Source organism: Microtus oregoni, unplaced genomic scaffold, assembly GCF_018167655.1.
Source record: "Microtus oregoni isolate MIOR12 unplaced genomic scaffold, Mior012 000048F_ref0000485, whole genome shotgun sequence".
NCBI lineage: Eukaryota > Metazoa > Chordata > Mammalia > Rodentia > Cricetidae > Microtus > Microtus oregoni.
Genome location: NW_024543222.1, coordinates 4981495 through 5007250, shown reverse-complemented (window position 1 = coordinate 5007250; position 25756 = coordinate 4981495). Strand labels below are relative to the sequence as shown.

Below are 25756 nucleotides of genomic sequence, written 5' to 3'. Positions count from 1 at the left end.
CATGCAACCAGAAGCTCCCATGTTCAGCCCATTGCCACTGTCCAGATAGAAGAGGATGCTATAAGGTTCTCCCATCCAGCCAAAATGAGCAACAGTCTAGCCTTCCCTACATTCCTAGACTTGAGTCTTGTTTTATTTTATGTTTTGAGACAAGGTCTCACTGTGTAGTTCAGGCTGGCCTATAACTCGCAGAGATTGGGTTGCCTGGGCCCCCTAAGTGCTGGAGTTGAAGGAGTATATCGCCACATCTGGTCTTGTTCCTCATTTGCCTCAGAAGTCTCATAGTGGTTTATGAGGATCTGTGACCATGTGACACCAAAAAGGATGAGCTCTTTGCTAGGCAGCAGGGACATGTCTATATGCCTTGCTCAGGGCAGGCTGCTCAAAGGAAACCCCAAGATAAAAGCGCTAAGGTGGCACAGCGGTGCCCTGACCTGGGCTTGGAGATGGAACTGTAACTCTCTCTCTCTCATTTGGCTTGGCTCTGAACCGTTCCATCTAAAGACCTGAATGTAGGCACCTCTTGCTCCACAGATCTCAAAACATTTTGGGTCAAAACACTCCAAATGGTCAACTCAAGAATAGTCAAGTCTGGAGCTAAAGAGATGGCTCGGTGGTTAAAAGCTCTTCCGGAGGACTTGGGTTCAATTCCCAACACCCTCATGGGGGCTCACAAGCATCTGTAACTCCAGTCTCTGGGGATTTTGATGACAATCACTGGACAAATGGGTTGCATAGACATACATTCAAACACTCATACACATCAAATAAAAATAAATAAAATTTCAAAAAAATTGAATAAGCCGGGAAGTGGTGGTGCACACCTTTAATTCCAGCACTCGGCGGGCAGAGGCAGGCGGATCTCTGTGAGTTCGAGGCCAGCCTGGTCTACAGAGCTAGTTCTAGTACAGCCAGGGCTGTTTCACAGAGAAACCCAGTCTCAAAAAAAAAAAAGTCAAGCTTGGGGATAATCAAGATGCTTTAGCAGGTGAAGTATTTGTTATTCAAGCTACTAAGTTCAATCTCCAAAATCCACACAGTGGAAAGAAAAAACACTGATTCCTGCATGTCGTCCTCTGACCACCATACTCGTGCACCCACCCACTCACATAAACTAATAAGTGTAACTTTACAAATAGAACAAAATAGGGCTGGAGAGATAGGTCAGCAGTTAAGAGCACTGGCTGCTCTTCCGGAGATCATGAGTTCAGTTTCCCAGCAACCACGTGGAGGCTCACAACCGTCTAATGGGATCTGATGTTCTCTCTGGCATTCAGGTACACATGCAGACAGAACACTCATATACATAAATAAATAAATCTTAAAAAATAAAACAAAATTTAAAAAAAATGCTCCTTGGATCGGACAATTTCCCCAGGATGGATCAGAAGAGCTCTTTAGAGTGAAGGACACCCTCTTTGGAGCAGTGGATGAAGGCTCTCTGTACCAGCGTCACCAAGATCACTTACCCAGGTCCACTTCCAGTGTCCACAGCTCTCAGTAGTCAGATAACCTCAGGACACTCCAATCACAGCCACAGGATACCCCAATGGCCTCTGCACCGTTGGGCGGCTTGCCTGTCCTCCTCAGCTACCTCTCCTTGACCCTTCACCGTGAGTCCCCCCAAAACTGTGCAAGTCTAGTTATGCCCTTTTCTCCACCACAGGGCTCCTTGGCTCCTTACCCCTCCCCAAATTTTCAACAGCAGAGAAGGAGCTCTCTCCCTAGTCATGTTGGGAAGTCACACCTTGAAATCCGAGGCTATCTGAGCAGCTTCCTTCCTAAAATAATCAGCATCAATGTCCTTGCTTCTAGTTCACCCTGGATTCTCAAGTATTAACCGCCTATGTTTATCTGATATTCATTATGTCAATCAACAAACACCTAAGAACCCATCACACACCAGCCACTATTTAAGAAAAGGGAATCTGGAAGAAATGAGACAGGACCATGTCAGGTAGCATATGGCCTCCTGGAGATGGGGGGAGAACAAACCTACAGATCAATAAATAATGGTTCAAAGTAGCCCATGTGTGGGATTCAAATGTGAAGTATCTCTTAGGCTCATGTCTTTGAGTACTTGCTTCTCAGCTTGGGGTGGGCCTTGAGGCGGGAAGGGAGTTAAGACCTAGTTGGAGGAAGTAGGCCAGTAGTGGTAGGGGCTTCTGAAGTAGGGCTTAGCTAGAGGACATGGGCATGAGTTTCTTAGCCTGGCCTCATTTCCTGCCTTCTCCCTGCTTTTTTGACCATTGGTATAATAAGAGCAACTGCCCCGTCCTCCTGACGCCATGCCTCCCCAGCCCCAATGGGCTATCTCCCCTCAAGCTGTAAACCAAAACAAGGCGTTCTTTCCTAGTTGGCCCCAGCATTGAGAAATAAAATAGGGCAATGAGGCAGAGAGGAACTGGAGGAGAAGAGCAGGGGTTGCTGACCGTAAAGGGGGGAGGGGGAATCAGGATGTAATGATGAAAGGGAGCTACTTAAAAATCTCCAGAAGGAACATTCCGGAAAGAGGAGATACCAAGTGCCAGGCCCTGAGAAGGGACCAGTATTAGTCGGCTTCCCATTGCAATGATAAAATAACCTAGAAGGAAGGTAAAGTTACTCGTGGTTTTAATCCACAGCTGTCTGGCTCTGTCGCCTTGTGCCTGTGGCCAGACAGAACACCCTGATGGGGCGCATATGGTAGAGAAAAGCGACTCACTTCATAGGGGCCAGGAAACAGAAAGAGAGGAGAGGCCAGGGTTCCCACGGTCCCTTCAAGGGTTGCCTCCCAGTGATGTCACTTCCTCCCACTAAGCCCCGCCCCTGAAGGTTGCATTGACTTCCTGTAGTATCATAGGCTGGGAACAAGCCTTTAGCACCTAGCCCTTGGGAGACATTTCAGATCCAAACTGTAGCATCCGGTAAGGAAAGAAGAGGCTAGAATGGGTTGGATAGAACAGAATGGCGGAGTGAAGGAGATGGGATTCATGAGGCAAGCAGAGGCCCGTGGGTTCCCTGGGGCCTCAAAGGCGGACAAAGGAGTCGTGGGGCATAAGGTGGGAGCCATCAGCTCTGAGCTTTGAGCAAACTACTCTGGCTATGGGGAAGAAAACTAACTTGGCCAGAGAAGGAAAAGAAAATGGCCGGGATGAGATGGTTGCTTGGAGTCGGCTGCAAGACTGAAAGCAAGGATGTCTTCTGAGGAGAGCACTGCTAGGACCCAGAACAAAGGCACCAAGCCTGGTGTCTATAAATGCTCTCTTCAGTCCTAAGTAGTGTATGTACACACGCATGGATATGCACATGCACACACATGCCCACACACGCACACAAACCCTTTCCTTCATATACAAACAGGGAGGGTACTGCCGAAGACTCCTGACGCCCATTCCGGGTTGAAATCCATCTCATGTGCGTACTAGCCATAAAGCTCTGCACAAAGTCCCTTAGCCTCTCTACACGAGGGGTTCCTCACCTGCAGCATGGGATGGCGACCGAAGTACCGTTATGAAAGTTCAATACTGTATGTGAAACAGAGAAGAGCACCTGCCGTTCGACTTCCTGTAGCCCTTAGAACCCTCAGCCAGGGGCTTAATTTAACACAGGGCAAATTAGTTGGGCGTGGTGGTGCTCGCCTTTAACCCCAGCACTGGGGAGGGAGAAACAGGTGGATCTCTATGGGTTGGAGGGCAGCCTGGTCTACATAATGACTTAAACAGTCTATAAAGTTCTAGGACAGCAAGGGCGATGCAGAGAGAGCCTATCTTAAATAAATAAATAAATAAATAAATAAATAAATAAATGGTAAACAAATAAAAACAACAAAGTTTATTATTTTACATTTCTGAAAACCAGCAGTACAGGCAATTCCAAACTCAGCTCAGGCCTAACTCCTCTTGGAGGTCTCACCCAATAGACAATTTGATATTTACCTTCCTTGTCTCTTGGTTCTTCCTGCATCCCTTCTGTTCTGTTCCCACCATGCATATCTCTCTCTCTCTCTCTCTCTCTCTCTCTCTCTCTCTCTCTTTCTCTCTTTTGTTTGCTCTATTCCTCCTTAAAGGAACCCTTAGTGATCTTAGTTTGAGCCTACCTGGATAATATAAAATCCTCTGAAAATCCTAACTTAAGCAAAATGCACCTGTCTCTCGGTGTATAAGAATTCACAGAGTATGGGCATTAGGATGAAAATGTCTTTGGGGGCCATATGATAAACAATAAATAGAGGTTAATTGCTATTATTACTATTGTTATTACTGTTGTGATTTACACAGCATCCCTGCAGCAGCCTCCCGTTGCACCTTCCAAGGTACCTTGACTGTAACAGGAGATGGAGAAAGACTCTGAATTCCCTGGAGTCCCGAGGCTGGGCTCCAAGCTCGAGATAGAGCTAACGGCCGTGAGGGCTGAATGGACGGAGTTCAGGCCACCCATTAGGCCTGGTAAGGAAGCAGGTACGGAGGCAGATGTGCTGGGACCTGCTCCCAGGCCTTCTTCAGGGACCAAGATCAAGGCATGGCCACGGGCTACGGCCTCTTGATGCTGCTATATTGCGTGGACTCCTCGAGGCTCGAGCTGGGAAGGCGGGTGACATGGGAGCCAGTGTTGTTGTAAATGGGATCCTGACCCAAGGCCACCAGAGACAGAGCTGCGTATGAAATCTCCTCCCTGGGAAAGGGAGCCTGGGATACAGAGGATCACAAGGTCAGAAAGGCTGGGGGTGGGGGAGTAGTGACCACCCAATGAGACAAGTCCTCAGAAGAGGTAGGTCAGGGCCCCAGTTTCCTACCATTCAGTCAGGAACCCCAGATAACCTTCAGTCACTACACAAGATAGTCCCACCTCTGCCCCCAGGACATCCACTTCCTACAGAATCCTGAGTCACTTGGCCAGTGTGGCTCTTCCCTGTCTAGCGTTAGGACCACATTAGACAGGCCCAAGGCTACAGGGTTGAGAGGTGGGTGTGGAAACCCTTCTGAAACCTGTTAGATCTGCTCAGACCCCACCCTCACATGAGCACAGAGTGCACTTTCTAAGGGGGTGGTGCAGTGGCGGCCTCACATCCCCGTGGCCCCGTGAAAGACATACCATGGTGACATATTCCACTTCCTCTTGGTGGGCCTTGCCAGAGGAGGTCATGGAGGAACCGTTTTTCTGAGAGGAGGGTCTGTGCTGCTGAAGGGACAGGTTTGCATAACAGAGGTCACCCTCCAGAGACTGCGATACCTGGGTTTGGGAACACAGGATGTGCACATTTGCAGAATCAGCCTGCTGAAACAGGTTCTACTTTTGAAGAGGGACATGGGCCTCTCTGCTTTCCTGTACCCACCCCCTCCTAGCTCCTTATGCTCCCCATCCCCCCATTATCTACCCAGGCCTCCTTCATTCTGGCTGTTTCTAGGTCCCTCATGCCACCCCCCAGCCTGTAGGGACCAGGAGTCTGTCAATACTTTTGTATGTGGCTTATCTGATGCATTTGGACATAGAGGCTTCCAGGAGGTGGAAAATAAGGAAAGAGGGAAAGAAGCTTCCGCTCCCTGATGTCTGGACTCTGGGATGCTTACCTGCTCTGGGTGTGGTCCAGCAGCTAAAAGAAAGAAAAAAATCTGAAATTAGAAAACCTATCCTTCAGACTTGCAAGGTTCTTTTTTTTTTCTTTTTTCTTTTCTTTTTTTCTTTTTTCCAAGACAGGGTTTCTCTGTAACTTTGGAGCCTGTCCTGGAACTAGCTCTTATAGACCAGACTGGACTCGAATTGCCCGTCTCTGCCTCCCGAGTGCTGGGATTAAAGGCCTGCGCCACCACTGCCCAGCTGTGACTTGCAAGGTTCTTGAGCACAAAGGAAAAACAGTGGGGTGGGGCAGGGAGAGCAGAGCAGGTTGGGGCAGGGTGGGGCACAAGCAAGGTCTAGTTCAGAAACAGGAGGTCTGGTTTCAAATTCTGACCCTTTAGGAGGCACACTCTGTGATGCTGTTCATCTCAAAGATGAGATGACCATTAGAAAAAGAGACCTTATCGAACCTGTCCCCAGCTTCACAGAACTGTGCAAGTGACCAACTCTCCTAGAGCTGAGATTCTCCCTGCAGGATCCTGGGTTTCATTCATAACTTCACTTGTTGTCACCATCATTCCGTCACCTTCAAGGTCACTTCAAGGTCATGCCTGTCCTTGCTAGCAACTGGACCGTGGGTCCTTCCTCCCGTGGCACCTGTCCCTCCCACCACCTTCATCTAATACTGAATTCTAGTTCATCTTCAGCCAGGCTCTGAGCCACAGGGTGCCTGGGCCTGCCTCTTACAGATGCTCGGCTGTACCTGACAGCTGAGCCTTTTGCCCCCAGCTTGATGCCTGAGCGAAGTCAGCATGGCATGGACACAGCTTTTGGGGGGAAGTGGGGAAAAGAGAGACTGCTGGATTTTATAAATGTTTTTCTACCCTTGACGTTTCTCCCTGTCTACATCCCACCCCTTGCTCTGGAGACAAAAAGAAAAAGGATTACCCCCAGTTTTGGGGATCAAATGACCTGATGCCTAGGAATAGAGAAAATACTCAAACTTGGGTCTCAGTCAGCCTATATGGGAGCAGAAGAGATGAATAAGAACCAGGGTCTTGGGGCTGGCAAGATGACTAGGTTGCCACTGAACCTGGCAATCTGAGTTGAATTCTCAGATCCCATAGAGTAGAGGGAGAAAACCAACCCCCAAAGTTGTCCTCTGATTGCCACACATGTGCTATGGTATACATATGTGGGTGTGTAAATGTACACACACACACACACATATACATACATAGACAATTTAAAATTATTATTATATTATTATTTTATTATTATTTAAAAGAACCTAGTCTAGCCAGGCATGATGGTGCACGCCTTTAATTTCCGCACTCATGAGGCAGAGGCTGGTGGATCTCTGTGATTTTAAGGCTAGCCTGGTCTACATAATAAGCTCCAGGACAGCCTGTGCTACATAGTAAGACCCTGCCTTTTTGCTTGCTTGTTTGTTTGTTTGTTTGTTTTTTGAAACAGGGTCTCACTGTGCAGTCCTGGCACTCATTCTGTCTTGAAACGTTCAAAAGAACCTAGTCTGTCTTCCGAGAGTGTAAGTCTCCTAGGCTCAGGGTGGGGACGGAATGGGGGAGATGTGAAATGGGGAAGGCATGGGGGTGGGCGGTGGGAACACCTCAGGTCCCTGGGCATTCTGAGAAACTTTCTACAACTTCTTGAAAATGTGGAAGTGAAGCCAGACAGGAAAGGGCTTGGTTGAGGCCAGACCTGTGATCTGAGAGACCTTGTGATTCTGAGAGGGGGGAGGCTCTTCCTGAAAAGCAGGGGCACCTAGAATGAGTAGGTCAGCTGAGAAGGGGCTGATGGGCAGGGGACATGCAGAAGCTGGGATCACATTGATCCTGATGCCTGGAAACACATACTCATGCATGTATGGGTAGAGCACCACACACTCTGTGTGTGGTGTGTGTGTGTGTGTGTGTGTGTGTGTGTGTGTCTTTCTTCTTCCATGTGAGCTTGGCACCTCCTTCACAACCACATCTCCCTAGAGTAGACTGCCCTCCTAAAGTCACTGCAACTTCTGCCACCTTGACCCAAACTAGGAAACAGGGAAGAAGGCAGGTCAGAAAGGAGGAAGTGTGTGCAGAACAGGCAGCTGACCCCAAATCTTCCCTGGGAAGTTCAAGCTCCAGATCACCTCCAGCCTCTTGGACTGCTAGCTGGTGGTGGTCTTTCTGGCACAGCCTCTCCCAGACTGCTTGGATCGTCCCTCAGGCCAGCTCTCAGAGGGCGAGGCCAGCCATCAGCACGCACCACCCAACCAGCCCCAGCCTCAGGGCCAGACATCCTCACCTTTCTTCTGTCTCCTCATCATCCTCCAAGCAAAGAGCGAGGTCACCAGCAGGAGAAGCAACAGCGCCGCAGAGACGACCGGGAGGAGCACACTGAGACTCAGGACATTACCGCCTCCGCGGTCACTGCTGTCACCGCTGTCACCGCTGTCGTCACCGACAGGACTAGAAGGAGCAGGCAAGAGACATATGTGCCCAGGCCTGTGCCTCTCATCCCCTGAACTGAATCCCAACCACCTGGTGGCAGAGGCAGGACCAACGCCTTATGGCCTGCAGAACTCTGGTTTCCAGTCTGGGGATTCTCATTCTGGATTCCCTTCAAAGCCTGTGTCTAGAAGCCTCACCAGAACTGTCCAACCAGAGGCTTGAGTCAGGCGTCCCAGGTCCTAGGCAGGCTCTCATTGGTTCATTGGTTTGTTTTTTAAAGACAGAATCTTGGGTAGCCCAGGCTAACCTCAAACTCAATATGGAAATGAGGACAACCTTAAACTCCTGACCTTCCTGCCTCTGCTTCCCAAGTGCTGGGATTACAGGTGCACACCAGCACTCCTTACAGAGAGAGAAATTTGAACTTATATAGGGAGAAGCCATGTGACAGGGCCAGGAACTGAAGTAACACAGTTACAAGTCAAGTACATCCACATTGCTGCCAACTAAGGCTGGAGAGGTGCTGAGTGGCTAAGAGTTCTTGCTGTTCTAGTAGAGAACCTAGTTTTCATCCCCAGTACCTGCGCATGGTAGCTCACAACCGTCCAGTTCCAGGGGACCGGAAGCCCTCTTGCGGGCTCCAAACCCGGGATACCCATGGGTACACAGACATGCATGTAGGCAAGTACTCATGCACATAAAATAAAAATAAATATTTTCTAAAAACATATAAATAGAAAAATCATTGCTGCCAGCCACAGAGGCTAGAAGAAAGGCTTGGGACTGACTCTCCCTTTGGTACCTGTGGTTGGATTTAAAGATGGGTCTCTAAGTGAGGTCATGGGGACGGGCTTTAATCTAATACCTTATAAGAAAAAGCGGGCTGGGGAGATGGCTTAGTCAACGAAGTAGTTGATTTATAAGTATGAAGTCTTGAGTTCAACCCCTAGAACCCACATTAAGAAGCCAGACATGGTGATATGCTCCTGCGATTTTGGTGCTGGGAGGTGGAGACAGGAGAAACCCTCATTCCTGCCCCCAAGCTTCCTAGTCAGCCAGGCTAGACCGCTTGGTGAGTGCCAGCTAATGAGAGACTCTGACTCAAAAATGAAAATTAAAATTAAAAAGACAGCGCCTGAAGAACGACACTGCAGGTTGTCTGGACCACACACGCGCACACACGCGCACACGCGCACACGGTGGAGGGGGCAATTGTCAGTTACTGCTAATGAAAAGCCATTTGGAAGCCATAGGAGTCGCTCTGTAATAGAGCTCTTGCCTAGCTGGTGCCGAGGCCCCAAGTTGAGTCCTCAGCACTGCAAAACAGAAACAAACAAAAGTCTCAAAACAGAGGGCAAAGCGGGGAGAGGAGTGAAGGGGTTCCTGATGGGAGAAAGACTGGGGATCTTCCTTGAGGCTTTGTGGGAAGGACTGCAGTAGTGGCCCTTGGATGATGCAAAAGCACAGTCAAGAGGCCGGACAGATGGCTCAGTGGTTAGGACCTGGGTTTGATTCCCAGCACCCACATGGTGGTTCATCACCACCTCTAACTGCAGTTCCTGGGGATCCAACTCCCTCTTCTGGCCTCTGAGGACACCAGGCACACACAGCGGTACACAGACAAAAATGCAGACAAAACCCTCCTATACATAAGACACATTAATTGATTAATTAAAAATAAATAAATGCAAAGTTATGAGAACAAAGAGAGCAAAAACTAGAAACGAGAAGAGGCCTCTCTGATTCAAGAAAGTTCTTTGATTGCAGGGTCTGGGCAGGTTGCTAAAGAATAAACCAGGTTCTGACGATATTAAAAAATAAAAAAAAAAAGGAATCAAGATTCCCAGAGGAAGCCATCCAGTCTGTTTCTACTTCTGCCAAATGGATACATTCCTACTTATCCATCCCTTTCATGGAGTGATCGCAGGCTGGGCCAAAGGTAACTTTAGGCAGGGCTGAGGATATAGTCAGCGGGAAGAGGTCTTGACTAGCATGCATGAGGCTCTGAACTGAACCGCAGGCTTAAGTAAGATGTGGGGGCCCACACCTGTACTAACACTCAGCATAGAGGCAGAGGGACCAGAAGTTCAAGGTCAACCTCAGCTCCAGGGTGTATTCAAGAACAGTCTGGGTGGAAGGAGACTCTGTGGAGGGGTGGGGGGTAGAAAATAAAAGGGATGGAAGGGGAAAGAAATCCCTTTATAAGCTGCCTCATGGTCTAGAGACAGTGAGGACCTACCAGCATCACCAATATCACGGTTCTTATTTTAACAGTAATTCAATTATTATTTGTGTGTGTGCGTGCGCGCGTGCACGTGCGCGCGCGCGCGCGCGCGTGTGTGTGTGTGTGTGTGTGTGTGTGTGTGTGTGTGTATGTCCTCAGAGGCAAAGAGGGTATTGAATTCCCTGGGACTAGAGTCACAGATGGTTGTGACCGGCATGTGAATTCTGGGAAATCGAACCCAGGTCCTCTTCACTAAGCCATCTCTCCACCCCACTTAACACCCATTTGAATAGCTCTAGGGAATCAAATCCTCCACAAGTTCTCCATGACCTCCTAGAAGTTGGACCAAAAGCCATCCCTGTGCAACTCTCTCTCTCTCTCTCTCTCTCTCTCTCTCTCTCTCTCTCTCTCCCACACACACACACACACACACACACACACACACACACACCAGCTAGCCATGCTACTCTTGCTGACTTCCTATGAATATCTCTCTCCCACCGAGCACTACTTCCATGTCCCTAGAACCCAACCCAGGCCCACCAGCAAGAAATTAGCTCCAGTTAAAGTAGGATAAATGAACGAACAATGGACCAACAAACCTATAAACTACCCTCTGTTCCAGGATGAGGGCTCACTGGGAGCTGAAGGCAAGTTGGGAGGGCCAGCATCCTTAACTATACAGATGGAGTCCGAGACTTCAGAAACTCCACCATTAGAAGACTTGGGGCTAAGTGGACCACAGAGGAAAGCATCATCCAAACTGGCTTACCTGCCATCAGAGTAGTAGCTGGTCATCATTGAGAACATGATGGTGTTCGTAGCAACGGTCTCTGTGAACATGGTGGTGATGGAGGTGGTGGGGAGCGTGGTCAATGCTGTAGTGGGTGCTTGGCATAAGACAGATTACAACACTATTCCAATCACCCATTACAGTCTGCTCTTGCTCTGAGCCTGCAAGGGAGTGTGGGCCATCCCAACCAGAGGACTCTGGAGCAGGGCTGTGGCAAGCAACTATAGCTGAACTGCTACTATCTCCTCTAAGAGAGCCCAGGGCTCCTGAGGCAGATAGGACTGGGCACAAGTCCAGGGGGAACGGTGGAACCCTGGAGGGAGCCAGGGAGAGCCTCAGAACAGGAGCAGCTAAAACCCAGATGAATGCCCCAATTGCTATGACAGTGTCTTAGCCAACCCTTCCCCCCAGCTTTATCAGACAAGGACAGAAACAGACAGGGAACTTGAAAAGTGGCTAACATAACCTAGTTTCAAAACTTCTAAGGTCATGGCCATACTGCGGGGTGGGGGAAACAACCAATGTTGGGGCTGGAGAGATGGCTCAGCAGTTAAAAGCACACGATGTTCTTGCAGAGGACCCAGGTTCAGTTCCCAGCACCCACATGATGGCTCATCACCATCTGTAACTCCAGTTCTAGGGTATCTGATGCCCTCCTCTGGCTTCCACAGACACCTGACACACATGTGGTGTACATGCATGCAGACAAAACACCTGTCTATATACGTAAAAGAAGTAAAAATCCTTTGATAACAAAACAAAAATCCTAACAGTCAGAAAGACACTTGGTTGGGACAAGTTAAGTTTCAATAATGGGGATACCCTTTTCCAAGAGTATTGTCGGGGTTCAGCAAGATAATGCAAGCTTTGTGCCATACTGAACCTCAGGGAGTCCTGGAGACGGTAGCCCTGCCTTCATCTGCCATCTGCACCCTACAAATGCCCGATGACCTGGTCCTAGCAGCCTGTCTGAGGGTGGCAGAGCAGAGCTCAAGAGAGAAACCTCTCCAAGTCAATGCACAAAGACCTCAGAGCTGACCCCCCCACCACCACCACCATGAGTTTCCACATGCTGGAAGCACTCACAAAGAATACCATTAGGCTAAAGGCACAAAAGGGCTCCTCGGGAGACTGCAGACATCAGAAAAGCAACTGTGTGCAAAGGCCTTTCTAGACCTTGGAAATTGGATACCACACCCCCAACTAGGCTGGTACGGTTTCCCTCGGGATGGATACAGTGGAGGTGAGCACAGCACCAGGTGATGGCACCCTGAGCTCCTTGGAAAGCCGGTACCTCCTTATGGGACTCCAGGAAAGCGTTGGCAGGAACTGGAACTCCAGGAACCACAGAAAGTGTTATCTTTGGCCTATGAGCCAGACCTGGGGATAACCTCCCTGTCCTCTCTTAGCCATAGACTAAAGATGGAGCTGTGCAGAGACGAGGAAGGGAAATGCCTGGAAGCCTGGGAGTCAGGAGGTGTTTAGGAGAAGCCCTGTCCCAACCCCAAGCAGTCTATCAAGGGCATGGGGAACTTCAGGACTCGACCTCCTGCACAGTGCAACAGCTCATGAGTGACAGCTAATTCCTTTAGGTGGGACCTGAGGGACAAAAAAGGCCACCTGAAGAGATGTACACACACTCTTACCTGGGCCAATGTTCACATTAACTTTAAATTTGTGATCAGATGCAAATTTCTCAATCCCACACCAGTAAATGTGGGGGCGGGAAGACAAGGCCTCCCCACCTCACCTTGTATCCTGGTAGAAAACAGGACCAATAGAGTAGAATGTGTTTACGTTCTCCAGTCAGATTTTACAGCAATGAATGCAAGGCCCCTGATTCCTCACACCAGCCATGATATTCTGGAATTTTTTCCTTACCTGGGTCAATGTTCACATTAACTTTAAAATTCGGATCATATCCAATTTTCTCAATTGCACACCAGTAAATGCCAGCATCGCTTATCCTCAGCTCCTCTATGGTCACTGTCACAGTGAAGTCTGTCTGGTCATCCCTGATGGACACACGGTCCTTCTTCACCAACTGCTTCATATCCGTTTTAACCAGAATCTCACATTTATTCCAATCAGCTCCTCGGCACCAGTACTTCTTGTAATCCTTCCAGGAGGAGTCATAACGGCACCGCACAGTCAAGGAGCCCTGCTCATGACCGCTCACCATGTTTGGACCTGTGATTTCATCCTGAGCAGTGGAGCAGCCTGGAAAATACAAACCCGTGGACCACTGATCTCCCACTCCAAGGGCATACAGTGCCAGTTCCAAAAGCATGATTAACTGAATAGTGGTCAGAGAACACCCCTTCTCCAAGACAGGCTGCCTGCTGCCCCTTAACATCCTGCCGAGTCAAGAGGAGCCAGAAAAAATCTTGAACAATTACAGCTCTCAAAAGAAAAAAAAAATGGGCAAGCATGGTGGAGCGAGACTTTAATTCCACCACTCAGTTAGCAGAGACAAGCAGATGTCCCTAAATTCAAAGCCAGCTTGGCCTACAAAGCAAGTTCCAGGACAGCCAGAGACCCTAGTATGGGCAAAACCCTGGGTTCATCCTGAACATCTGCCCTCCCTGCTCCATACAAGATATATGGTGTGTGTGTACACATATATGTCTATATATAAACATGTATATAAACAACATATAATATATAAACAACATCCAGGTGGTACTGCCAAGTGTGGCGCTGGTAGGTGTGGCACTGGTAGGTGTGGTGCTGCCAGGTGTGGTACTGCCAGGTGTGGTACTGCCAGGTGTGGTGTTTCCAGGTATGATATTGCCAGGTGTGGTACTGCCAGGTATGGTGCTACCAGGTGTGGTGCTGCCAGGTGTGGTGTTTCAAGATATGGTGTTGCCAGGTGTGATGCTGCCAAGTGTGGTGCTGCCAGGTGTGGTGCTGCCAGGTGTGACACTGCCAGGTGTGGTACTGCCAAGTGTGGTGTTTCCAGGTATGGTATTGCCAGGTGTGGCACTGCTAGGTGTGGTGCTACCAGGTGTGGTGCTGCCAGATATGATGCTGCCAGGTGTGGTGCTGCCAGGTGTGGTGCTTCTAGGTGTGGCGCTGCCAGGTGTGGTGCTGCTAGATATGATGCTGCCAGGTGTGGTGCTGCCAGGTGTGGTGCTGCCAAGTGTGGTGTTGCCAGGTGTGGTGCTGTCAGATGTGGCACTGCCCAGTGTGGCGCTGCCGGGTGTGGTGTTGCCCAGTGTGAAGCTGCCAGGTGTGGCACCAACAGGTTTGATGTTACCTAGTGTGGTGCTACACACACCTAATCCCAGCAGTCAAGAAGCTGAAGCAGGAGGATCATGAATTTAAAGCTAGCCTGGGCTACATAATGAGATTGAGTCAAAAACCACTTACTCTACCTCACTTCTTTATACCCAACATGAATGCATATGCGTGTGCACTTATGGTGTGTATGTGGGGGCACATGTATGTGCATGTATAATATATCGGTGGGGGCACATGTATGTGCACGTATGGTGTATAGGTGGGGGCACATGTATGTGCACGTATGGTGTATAGGTGGGGGCACATGTATGTGCACGTATGGTGTATAGGTGGGGGCACATGTATGTGCACTATGGTGTATCGGTGGGGGCACATGTATGTGCACTATGGTGTATAGGTGGGGGCACATGTATGTGCAAGTATGGTGTATAGGTGGGGGCACATGTATGTGCACTATGGTGTATAGGTGGGGGCACATGTATGTGCATGTATGGTGTATAGGTGGGGGCACATGTATGTGCACGTATGGTGTATAGGTGGGGGCACATGTATGTGCACGTATGGTGTATAGGTGGGGGCACATGTATGTGCACGTATGGTGTATAGGTGGGGGCACATGTATGTGCACTATGGTGTATAGGTGGGGGCACATGTATGTGCACGTATGGTGTATAGGTGGGGGCACATGTATGTGCACTATGGTGTATCAGTGGGGGCACATGTATGTGCACGTATGGTGTATCGGTGGGGGCACATGTATGTGCACTATGGTGTATCGGTGGGGGCACATGTATGTGCACTATGGTGTATAGGTGGGGGCACATGTATGTTTAGTGCAGAGGAAAGCATGAGTGTCTTGTTTTATCATTCTCTGCCTTATTCTTTTTTAATTGATTTTTATTTTATATGTATGAATGTTTTGCCTGCCTTTATGTCTGTTTACTGCATGAATGCCTGGTACCTTCAGAGGCCAGGAGAGGGTGTCAGGTCCGCTGGAACTGGAGTTACAGATGGTGTGTGTCATTGCATGGCTGCTGGGAAGTGAGCCCTCTGCAAGAACAAGTACTCTTAACAGCTCTAACCCCTCTGCCTTATTCTTAGAGACAGTCTCTCACTTGTGAGTTCCAGATGGATTTTTCCATCTGCTCCTTTGACCTGTGTCCACCCCATGCTGATTCCACACCGCGCTGCCTTACAGTGTCACAAGTGGGAGGGGTTTCTTCTGAAGATACATGTTGTGTTCCCACCTTAGTAAGATGGCTCAGTGGGTAAAGGCTCTTGCCCCCAAGCCTGATGACCTGGCTTTATCCCTAGGCCCCACATGGTAGAAGGAAGAACAGACTCCAGAAAGTTGTCCTCTGACCTCCACATCCACAACCACTCACACAAATGCCCCCAACACACACGCACACACACACACAACACTCCACACACCACCACCATACACACATAAACACAAATAAATGTAAAAAACAACAAAGTCCTATGCTCCAGGCATGTTAGTACATGCCTGTAATCTTAGCACTTCTAGAAGCCAGTGTGAACTATGCAGCAAGTTCAAGGCCAGCCTGGACTACGTAGGGAATCCTTGTCTCCTAAGAAACAAGAACACGGGGACTGAGTATATAACTTGGTTGTTAGAGTGCTTGGTTGGCATATGTGAGGTCCTGGGTTCAATCCTCCCAGCCTGGAGGAAGGTGTTGGACTGTTTGTTGGACTGTTGCACATTTAAAGCAGGGATCTGTCTTGTTCTGCTTTTAAAACTGATACATAGTTCACACACAGTGACACACCCAGCCCGTTGGTTTTTAGGATATCCACAGCTTTATGACCGTCTCTGCTGTCTAACTCCAGAACTTCTTCTCTTTTTACAATAATTTATTTAATTGTATTTTATGTGCATTGGTGACATAGGGTGTCAGGTCCCCTGGAAATGGTTCTGGATCCTCTCTAAGAGCAATCAGCGCTCTTAACCCCTGAGCCATCTCCTTTTCTTCTGCCGGCATGAAGAGCTGTCTCACACCACTGACAGCTGCCTTGCCGGGTGCCTGTCTCGCAGCCCTCTCGCCGCTAACCCTGATCCCCTTTCTGGCCCCATGGACTCACCTATCTGCACATTTCATATGAAACACATCACACAGTGTACGGTGGTAGCTGGCTTCTTCCCGCAGCATTGCGCGTTTGAGGTCCATCCATACCGTAGCCTGTGTCACTAACACTTCAGTCTGGTTTTAACGGAGTAATGTCCTATGGTGTGGGTATGCCGTGTTCATTGAAGCATCAATCAAAATGGGTCAGACGTTTAGATCAATCTTACCTTTTAGGGATTATTAATATTATTATAATGTCCTCCTTTTTTTGGTTTTTCGAGACAGGGTTTCTCTGTGTAGCTTTGGGGCCTGTCCTGGAACTAGCTCTTGTAGACCAGGCTGACCTCGAACTCACAGAGATCCGCCTGCCTCTGCCTCCCAAGTGCTGGGATTAAAGGAGTGCGCCACCACCGCCTGGCCTCATGTCCATTTGTATTCTTAGCTTTTACACGGGTGTGTGTTTGCAGTTCACTTCGGTCATGTGACTATGCCATAGCTAACATTCTGAAGAGCCATCAAATTGCTTTTACACGGGTGTGTGTTTGCAGTTCACTTCGGTCATGTGACTATGCCATAGCTAACATTCTGAAGAGCCATCAAATTGCTTTCCAGAGCCATTGCACATGTCATCAACTATATATACACCCTCTGCAGTTATGTGTAACGATCTTGGGAGCTGGAGAGGTGACTCGGAGACTAAGAGCACGCATTCCTCTTGCAAAGGACCCAAGTTCAGTTCTGAGCACCCACATCAGGCAGCTCACAATGGCCTGTAACTCCAACACCCTCTTCTGGCCTCCTCTGGCATCTGCACACATGTGCGCTCTCTCTCGCTCTCTCTCTCTCTCTCTCTCTCTCTCTCTCTCTCTCTCACACACACACACACACACACACACACACACACACTGCACACACCTCACCATAAATAAAATCTTTAAAGGAAAGATAATCATCTTAGTTATTCTGTTCTAGAAAGGCAGGCAGTAGGGAAGAGCAACGTTGAAAACAACTACTCTAATGGACACATTCATTCCTGCAGCTCCTGCTTGCTATTTGCCTAAGTCGCACCCACTATGGCTTTAGGGACAAAGGTCTCTGCCCTCTGGGAGCTTCCATTCTACTAAGATGTGGGAGGAAGGCACGGACGATGGGGGGCGGGGAACTAAGATGTGGGAGGAAGGCACAGAGGATGGGGGGGGCGGGGGGGGGAACACGACCTAAGATGTGGGAGGAAGGCACGGACTAAGATGTGGGAGGAAGGCACAGAGGATGGCGGGGGGGGGGGGGGGGGGGGGTGGACCGACTCGGTTTGTTTGTGTGTGCTTTCCTTTAGAGGCAGAGTCTCGCATATTCAAGTCTTGGACTCTGTAGGTGAGGATGATGTAGAGCTCCACCCACTTTGTGCCTCCTGAGTGGAGTGGGCCAGACCCCAGAGGAACGGCAGTTTTAATTATTTTATTTAATTTCCCCAGTGAAGACTACGATGAGAAATGAAGACGGGGAGGAAGTGAGGAGCCTGGGACCTAGGGAAGAGCACTCAGAGCAAACAGGACAGAAAACTCTGAGACCAAGCAAACCTAGTATGTTCAAAGCCATGTGGGGAAGGGAGCTGAACCAGGCAAGGCCGCAAGGGAGAAAAGGGGGGAACCAGGGATGCTGTGTAGAAAGGAATCAGATGGTGAGTACCTAGTAAGCCATCTGCAAGGATTTAGGATTTTAATTCAAAGTCTGGGAGGAGGTCACTGGAGACGGATGCCCCCAGGTTTGGCCTGAGTACTAAGAAAATATGGAATTGCCAAACACTAAGACAGGAAAGCTCAGGGAAGACAGAGATCTGGGAAGATTTGATCAAGCTGTTTAAAATTTTTCTTTCTTTCTTTCTTTTCTTCTTTCTCTTTAAGTCGGGGTCTTACTATGCCTGGATTTCTTTCTTTTTTTATGTGCATATGTGTGTGAGTATGGGTTTATGGGTATGTGCATATGACTGTAAGTTCCCACAGAATCCAAAAAGGGCATCAGATCCCCTGGAGCTGGAGTTACAGGCAGTTGTGAGAAACCCAATACGGGGTGCTAGTACTCGAACCTGGCTCCTCTGAAAAAGAAACAAGCCTTCTTAACTGCTGGGCCATCTCTCCAGCCCCCACATTTGAAATGTCAATATCTAAATACGAAAGCTGAGGACACGCTTAGCTGTAAGATTCTAGAGTCCTGGGAAATGCCTGCAGTAGGGGTATAAAATTGAAAGCCTTTTGCCCTTTTGCTGATACTATTTCAAACCAAGAGGAGCATCCCAATGGCACAGTGGAAACCACCAGATGATAAAACAAGAAAACCCCTTCTGTGGTTCTGCATGCGCCAGAGCAGTGGTTCTCAACCTTCCTAAGACTGCGGACCCTTTAACACAGTTCCTCATGGTGTGGTAACTCCCAACCATAAAATTATCTTTGTTGCTACTTCATAACTGTAATGTTGCTACTCTTATGAATCATAATGTGAATACTTCTGGAAATAGAGGTTGGTCAGCAGGGTCGCAACCCACAGGTTGAGCAACTGTAAATCTATTTATACTGCAGTATTAGCCAAACAACCAAGCCATGGACCAAAGTCCATTGACAGGTGAATGGATAAATATATACACGATTATGTGGGCAAGAAAATTCATTTAACTGGCGATCAGCATGTTAAAAAGAATAAGCCAGATCAAAAAGACACATAACACATATTTCCCCTCATATGCAAAAATCTAGACTTTTTTTTAAACTAAATAGACATGAAAGTGGAAGGGGCTGTTTAGAAAGGGAGGGGAATCAGCAGAAATGGAAGAAAAGACAAGAGAAAACTGTGGTCCAAGTACCTGATATACACACATAAAAAAAAATGACACGATGAACCCATTATTTTGTGTGATTTATTACAAGATGGACTCTCATGGTACACCCCTAACTAGCCTGGAGTTGGTATGTAAACCAGGCTGGCCTCGAACTCACAGCGATCTGTCTGCCTCTGCCTCCCGAGTTCTGGGATTAAAGGCGTGCGCCACCACACCTAGAACTATATCACTGTGTTCAACAGAAAATTCTCTTTGTTTGAAATCAAAACTGTATCCATCCACTTGGAGCTTCATCAAACCAAGAGTGATGGCGCAGCCTATAACCCCAACATAAGAAAACCCCCTTCTGCACCCTAATTCTGTTTGCTACTGTTATTAATCATAATGAATTTTTTTTTTGGAGACAGAGGCTGAGGCAGGAGGATCACTAGTTAGAGGGACAGCCTTGGCTACATAGGGACCGGCCCCCATTACAAAACACAAGAAATACACCAGAAAGTTGCTACCAGCCCTCCCTTGGCCTTGTCTCCTGCCTCCTCTTCACCTTTTTCAGGCCCTCCACCATTTCTGCTGTTTTCTTCTGCCCCAGCCACCGTCAACCACCCCTCCATCTGTTTTGTATATCGGATCCCTTCTTTCCCTCCCTCAGCCCCCTACTCCCACACTCACTTCTTCCCCACAGCCTTCCCTTGAAGGAGCACGGTCACAAGATGACAGCCCAGCCCCCTCGTGGGTTCTCCTGAGCAACCAGGGCTCTGCGCCTTTCCAAGACCAGGGGGGCCCATCCGGGTGTCTGCCTTAAATACGGTCAACCCCGCGGTGGTCTGGAACTGTGCCCGGGACTGGGTTTAAGCGCTCAGTGTTTCTGCCACGAAGGCCCCCACAACAACGGGGCTGTATGTGAATGACACCTTCTTGCTGGGCTCCCTGGTTCCCCGAGAAGTGCTTCCTCTAGTTGCTGAAGTATTCACAGGAATCTGCGAACTCACCTGAGATCCAGGAGAGGACGAGGACCAGCAGCGCCAGGAGCATCTTCTCACACCCCTCTGCCTTCCTTGGTGGAGCCTGTCTGCGAGCACAGGCTACATGCTCCGCTCCTGCGTCTCCTGGGTACTCCGATTTCCCTCACTCTCCCAGGCACTTCCTCCTTCAGCCACTTCCCACTGGTGAATAAAACCAAAAGAGGAACGAGGTAGAGCGAGTGAAATGTAATGCAAGACGTCGGTTTTGAGAAACACCACCCTGCCCAGAGCCAGAGCGACGTCTCTGAGAAGAGAACCGGGGGCCTTCTGCTCTGTATCTACAGATCCCGCGATTCGAGCCCAGAAGACCAGAGACTGAAGGGTATCAGCAGAGAAATTCTAGAACATTCACTGGAATGGAGAACCCAGCTTCATCAGGGATGTTGGGGCACAGCTGTAGGTCCAGAACTCAGGGGACAGAAATGGGGGAAAGGGGAGCTGAAAGTTTGATAAGAACCCGAGCTACATAGTAAATTGAAGGCTAGCCGGGGCTATGTAACAGTGTCTAAAAAAAGGGAAGAGGGTATTGTTCAGTAGCAGAGCTCCTGCCTAGCGTAAGCAAGGCCCTGAGTTTGGTCCGCAGCACCCGAACCCCTACAAAATTGCAAAGAGAAGGCCTCAGGTAATTTGGATGTATAAACAGGAATCTACCAACCCAGAGTCATGGAGGGGGGCCGGGTTCTGCTTTGAGAACACGCTGGCCGATCTGCTCCAGCCTACTGATTAACCCAATTCCCCAGAAGTTTAGTGAACACCCTGTGGCTACCCCACCCCCAAAGAAAGCAGTTTGCTAGTCATAACTCCTAAGCCTCGCTCCCATACCCTCTTCCAAGTATCCATTCGTTCAAATCCGAAGGGAACAAAGGCCAGCCTTGAGGTCTCTCACACACACCCCTTTCCAGAAAGCCCTTAGAGAGGAGTCACTTTTGGTAGGTGCCACACACACCCTGTGACACCTTGGCTTCACAGTGTCCTCGAGCCCTGGTCAGGCTAGCCAGGCTATAGGAGGCTTGTAGGAGGGTTGTTTACACTGAAAACTCTAGCCGCTGATAAGCCACAGCCTTTCCAGGATGTGGCCAGAGGTGGCCACTTACTTTACATGTTCCTAGACCATAAAGCAAAGTCAACATGGGCTCAGTGGCCATTGTTGATGGAACAGTTCTCTGCCCAGGGCACTGCTCGGGTATGCTGAGGGAAATGTCCTCTGCAAAGCATAGGGGGTGACTTTAAAGGAAGGGATCATCAGGAGCAACTTTTCCTTTCTTGGGCCGAGGAAGAAAAAAAAAAAGCTGTCTGTCAGGAGCCTATGACCAGACCCTCTGATTCTAGTTCTCTCAGATTGACCCATCCAAGATGGAGGGTGAACCTTTGGATCAAGAACACCGACTTATCCAAGAGGTTGTGAATGATGAGGAGAGACTACCCCTTAAAAACAATGACCTCTGTGGATTCTGAGAGAGTCAGGGTATTCAGGAGCCCTGTGTCCTAAAAGACCTATTAGAGGCCCAGACCCTGGCTTGGCCATTGATTTCAGCATAACTCAGTTACCTCCCAGGCTGCCATATCCCCACTGGTGAAACAGGACATTGAAGGTATTCGTGGTGCTGCACACCTGAGGATCAGGAGTTCAAGGCCAGCCTCAATCACCTAGTAAGTTCCAGGCTAGACATGAGTTTCTATAGAATGGAAAATTGAAGATCTCCCTTCCCTAAGGCACTATGTTTACAAAATGTGCATTCAAAAAACAAAAGATAAAGCTGGGCAGTGGTGGTGTATGCTTTTAATCCCAGCACTTGGGAGGCAGAGGCAGGTAGATCTCTGTGAGTTCGAGGCCAACCTGGTCTACAGGGCTAGTTCCAGGAGAGCCAGGGCTGCACAGAGAAACCCTGTCTCAAAAACCAAAAAAAGAAAAAAAAATATGTTCACGTGTAGACACACACACACACACACTCACACATTGTATGTATTATTTCCTGTGGAGGGAGCTGTGTATACATGTGTATTGTCTGTATGTGATAGGTAATGTTATGTGTACACATGTCTATCTGTACATATGTGTATATGCCTACGTGTTCCTGTGCATTTGTGTGCTGTCCATAGGGTTCTTCCGGATATAAGGACACACGTTTGCCCTCTTGATCCTTTTGGACTTGAAAACTACACATGATTTTTTTGGGACTCACCCCATTCCTGTGGGGAAGCGCCCCGACTGAGAGGGTGGTTCCTTAGTGGTGGAGAGCTTGTCATTCGCATAAGGCTCCGGGTCCAGACTGCATCTACCCCACTCTAGAGGTTCCAGCAGAAGGGCACTGCAGAGCTGGCCAGGGGGTCCAGTGAGTGAAGGCACTTGCCACCACGCCTGATTGACTTGAGTTCAGTTCCTAAGACCCACACAGTGGCAGGAGACAGCCTGATTCCTGCAGACTATCTTATGACCGGCACACACACACTGTGGCAAACGCACACTGCCCCACTTCCTCCCATGATGCACCAAATAAACAAACAAATAAGTAAAAATAACTTTAAAAGGAAAAGTGTACTATGGAAGCTAATAGCCAAAGGCTAAGTCAGGTGGAGATGCTAGAGAGATATTTGAGCAGTTAAAACTGCATACTGCTCTCGCAGAGGACCCAGGTTCAGTTCCCTGCGCTTACATTAGGTAGCTCACAGCTATCTGGAACTACAACTTGAGGGGAAATCTAACGCCCTCTTCTGGCCGTCATGGACACCTGCACTCACATGCAATACCCATACCCAGGCATAGACACATATACAAAATTAAAAATAGGGTCTAGAGAAATGGTTCGGTAGTCAAAAGAGCATGGTGCTCTTCCAGAAGACCTGAGTTTGGTTCCCAGTGTCCATGTCAAACACTCACAACCATCTGTTACTCCAGCTCCAGGGGGTCTGATGCTCTCTGCTAGCCTTCACGGGCACGCGCATGTGGCAGTCTCTCTCTCTCACACACACACACACTATAATAATAACCCACAGAATTAGGTCTCTCAGTGACTAGAAGTGACTGTCAGCCATCCTATCTGGGACATGTCCCCCAAATGCTGACCCTGCTGCCACAGCTGGGGCTGGGGCTCTTAACCCTCTTCAGCTACAGTTAGCGGGGTTTCTAGAGCTTTGTCTTGTCACCAGTGGAGCTGAGTTGTCACACCCCTCACTGGATGGGGCTCCTTTCAAGTCCCCATGCTAAATTTATTATTCATACTGGAAACCTTTTCCTTCAGGGGGTCCCAGCATTGATTGCGTCAGCTTCAGGCTCTGTAGTTATTCTTCCCTTGGATTCACATCTCCTTACCTCACAGCTTCGCTCTCTAAAGAGAGGGTCTGCTTCCCCTTGAGCCCATGGCAGACTCGTGACCTGTTCTGCCTGCTCTGAATACAGCAAAGAGGGATGTGTGGAGCCCCACTCCTAGCTTAGGGCCCCATATTTCCTCCTGCACTTCCTGCTTCTGCCAGGAATCCGCTGGCCTGCCGGGTAGGCACCAGAGACAAAGAGAGAAGAGCTGAGCTGCTCTGGCCACCAGCCAGCAGACCCTAGACGTGTCAGGGAGCCCAGGTGAGGGCGGCATGGTCACCAAGACCAGGTTCTGACTCGGATTGTGCCCTTGAGTTTGGAGCAGTTCTCTGCCGCGTTATAGTACTGTTAGAGAAATGCGAACCTGTGATTCTGCTCTACGGCCGGCCTGTAGCTGTCCCTGATTCCTGTGCAGCCCCATCTGTCTCCCTCACAGCGCTTGCACCTGGCTCCTCCTGCCTCCCTTCCTGCAGCTCCCTCCTCACTGTTTTCTTAATGCTGTTCAGATCACAGCCAGCCTGGGAACTGTGGAGCTCTTGCAGCTTCTAACTGAAAATAGTACCTTTGCCTAGATGACTCACGTTTAAGAGCACAGACTGGGCAACCATCTGTAACTCCAGTTCCAGGAGATGTAACACCCTCTTCTGGCTTCCACATGCAGGTGCACACACATGTGCACATACCCACAAGCAGGCACACATACACGTGTAATTAAAAATAAAATAAAAACTTTAAAATAGCACATTTACTTACTAAAGTAACACACTCATTTTAGGAAATAGAGGAGACGACAGGAAGAATTTAATTGCCCCTAATCTCGTCACCAAGAGAGATCATTGTTAGTATTGAGGTTTATATCTCACTCACCTAATGTCTTCCTACAGAAATGCATGATCTGTCCCAGAACTCAGACCAGCAAACTGATGTCTGTTGACAGAGGCTTCTGTCCCATCCAGTTCTGCAGATGTTCAGTCAAAGAAACACACAGAGACCTACATTAATTATAAATTAGTTGGCCTATTAGCTCAGGCTCCTTATTAACTCTTATATCTTAAATTAGCCCATAATTCTTGTCTGTTTAGCCTCATGGCTTGGTATCTTTTATCAGTGAGGCATTCTTATCTTGCTTCCTCTGTGTCTGGGTGACGATTGCAGACTGAGCCTTTCCTCTTCCCAGAATTCTCTTGTTTCTGGTCACCCCACTGTTAGAAGGAGGCCACTTGTTTGTCCTGGCTGCCCAGAACCGAAATAATCACACAGAAACTGTATTAATTAGATCACTGCTTGGCCCATTAACTCTAGCTTCTTATTGTCTAACTCTTACATATTAATTTAATCCATCTCCATTAATCTGTGCATCGCCACATGGCAGTGGCTTACTGGCTAAAGTTCCATCCAGCGCCTGTCTCTGTTGGTGCTTCATGGCTTCTCCCTCACTCTGCTTCCTCTCTCCCAGCATTCAGCTTAGTTTTCCCCGTCTACCTAAGTTCTGCCCTGCTATAGGTCCAAAGCAGCTTCTTTATTCATCAATGGTAATCACAGCATACAGAGGGGATTCCCACATCACCCCACCTATATTTCCTGCCTGGCTGCTGGCCAATCAGCATTCTATTAAACCAATGCAACTGACAAATCTTTAGAGGGTGCAAGACCATTGTCCCACAGTAGATGCAAAGTTCACACCACCTAACATGCTATTGTCTGTCGTGAGAAAAATCGACCTATGAAAGAAGCAGCATCAGAAAGGGAAACGCTGATGTCTGGCTTCAGCAGTCTACGGCACTGTGAGCTGTGTTGCATGATGGAGAGGATGCCTGGCCCCGAGATGCTCTGTGAAGGACACAAGGATTGGTCATAGCCACACCTCTATCCTGCCATGATGGCCTCTTATCCTCTGGAACCACAAGCCCCAATAAACCCTAGAAGTCACTTTTTCTCAGAGCCATAGAAAAGTTACTAATACACACAACAAGCGGTTTTTCCCACTGAACCACCTCCGTGGCCCATCTTCTTCATCCCCACATCTTTACTACGCATGGTCTACAGTTTGTTTCCTTAGTACCTATTTGTTGAGTCATTTGTTCTAATGAACATTTCCTGAAGCCCCTTTATCACACACACCTTGGTACACTTCTGTAAGCAGAGCCAAAAGAATTTGCATCAGTAACTTTGATACTGTCAATTGCTCTCCAGAAGTCTGGTTGTTCCCACTATGGAAGTCCGCTCACTAAACCCAAGCTGGTGTCAAGCGTTCTC

General features: G+C 48.7%; 2 protein-coding genes across 3 annotated transcripts in view; one reads left to right on the top strand and one right to left on the bottom strand.

The window, feature by feature from the left end:
• Window positions 1-25756, top strand: part of Rab37 (RAB37, member RAS oncogene family) — a 68914-nt gene that overhangs the window by 22240 nt on the left and 20918 nt on the right. The gene's annotated exons all lie outside the window — the stretch shown is intronic.
• Cd300lf (CD300 molecule like family member f) lies at window positions 3854-20324 on the bottom strand. 2 transcript variants are annotated; one of them, XM_041636081.1, is made up of 7 exons: window positions 20158-20324; window positions 12887-13225; window positions 10985-11102; window positions 7843-8006; window positions 5550-5572; window positions 5074-5211; window positions 3854-4667 (listed from the first exon to the last, which is right to left on the bottom strand). In XM_041636081.1, the coding sequence occupies exons 1-7, from the start codon at window positions 20198-20200 to the stop codon at window positions 4512-4514; spliced, it is 981 nt and encodes a 326-aa protein (XP_041492015.1). In that variant the 5' UTR covers window positions 20201-20324; the 3' UTR covers window positions 3854-4511. The 2 variants fall into 2 exon arrangements, with proteins under 2 accessions (XP_041492015.1, XP_041492016.1); XM_041636082.1 differs by having other exon boundaries at window positions 10985-11045.

Coding starts and splice junctions, on each gene's coding strand:
- Cd300lf (XM_041636081.1), bottom strand. CDS start 20,200: ATGCTCCTGGCGCTGCTGGTCCTCGTCCTCTCCTGGATCTCAG. Junction 11,103..12,886: donor TAATGTGAACATTGACCCAG/GTAAGGAAAAAA, acceptor TCTTATGCCAAG/CACCCACTACAGCATTGACC. Junction 8,007..10,984: donor AGCTACTACTCTGATGGCAG/GTAAGCCAGTTT, acceptor TGCTCCTTCTAG/TCCTGTCGGTGACGACAGCG.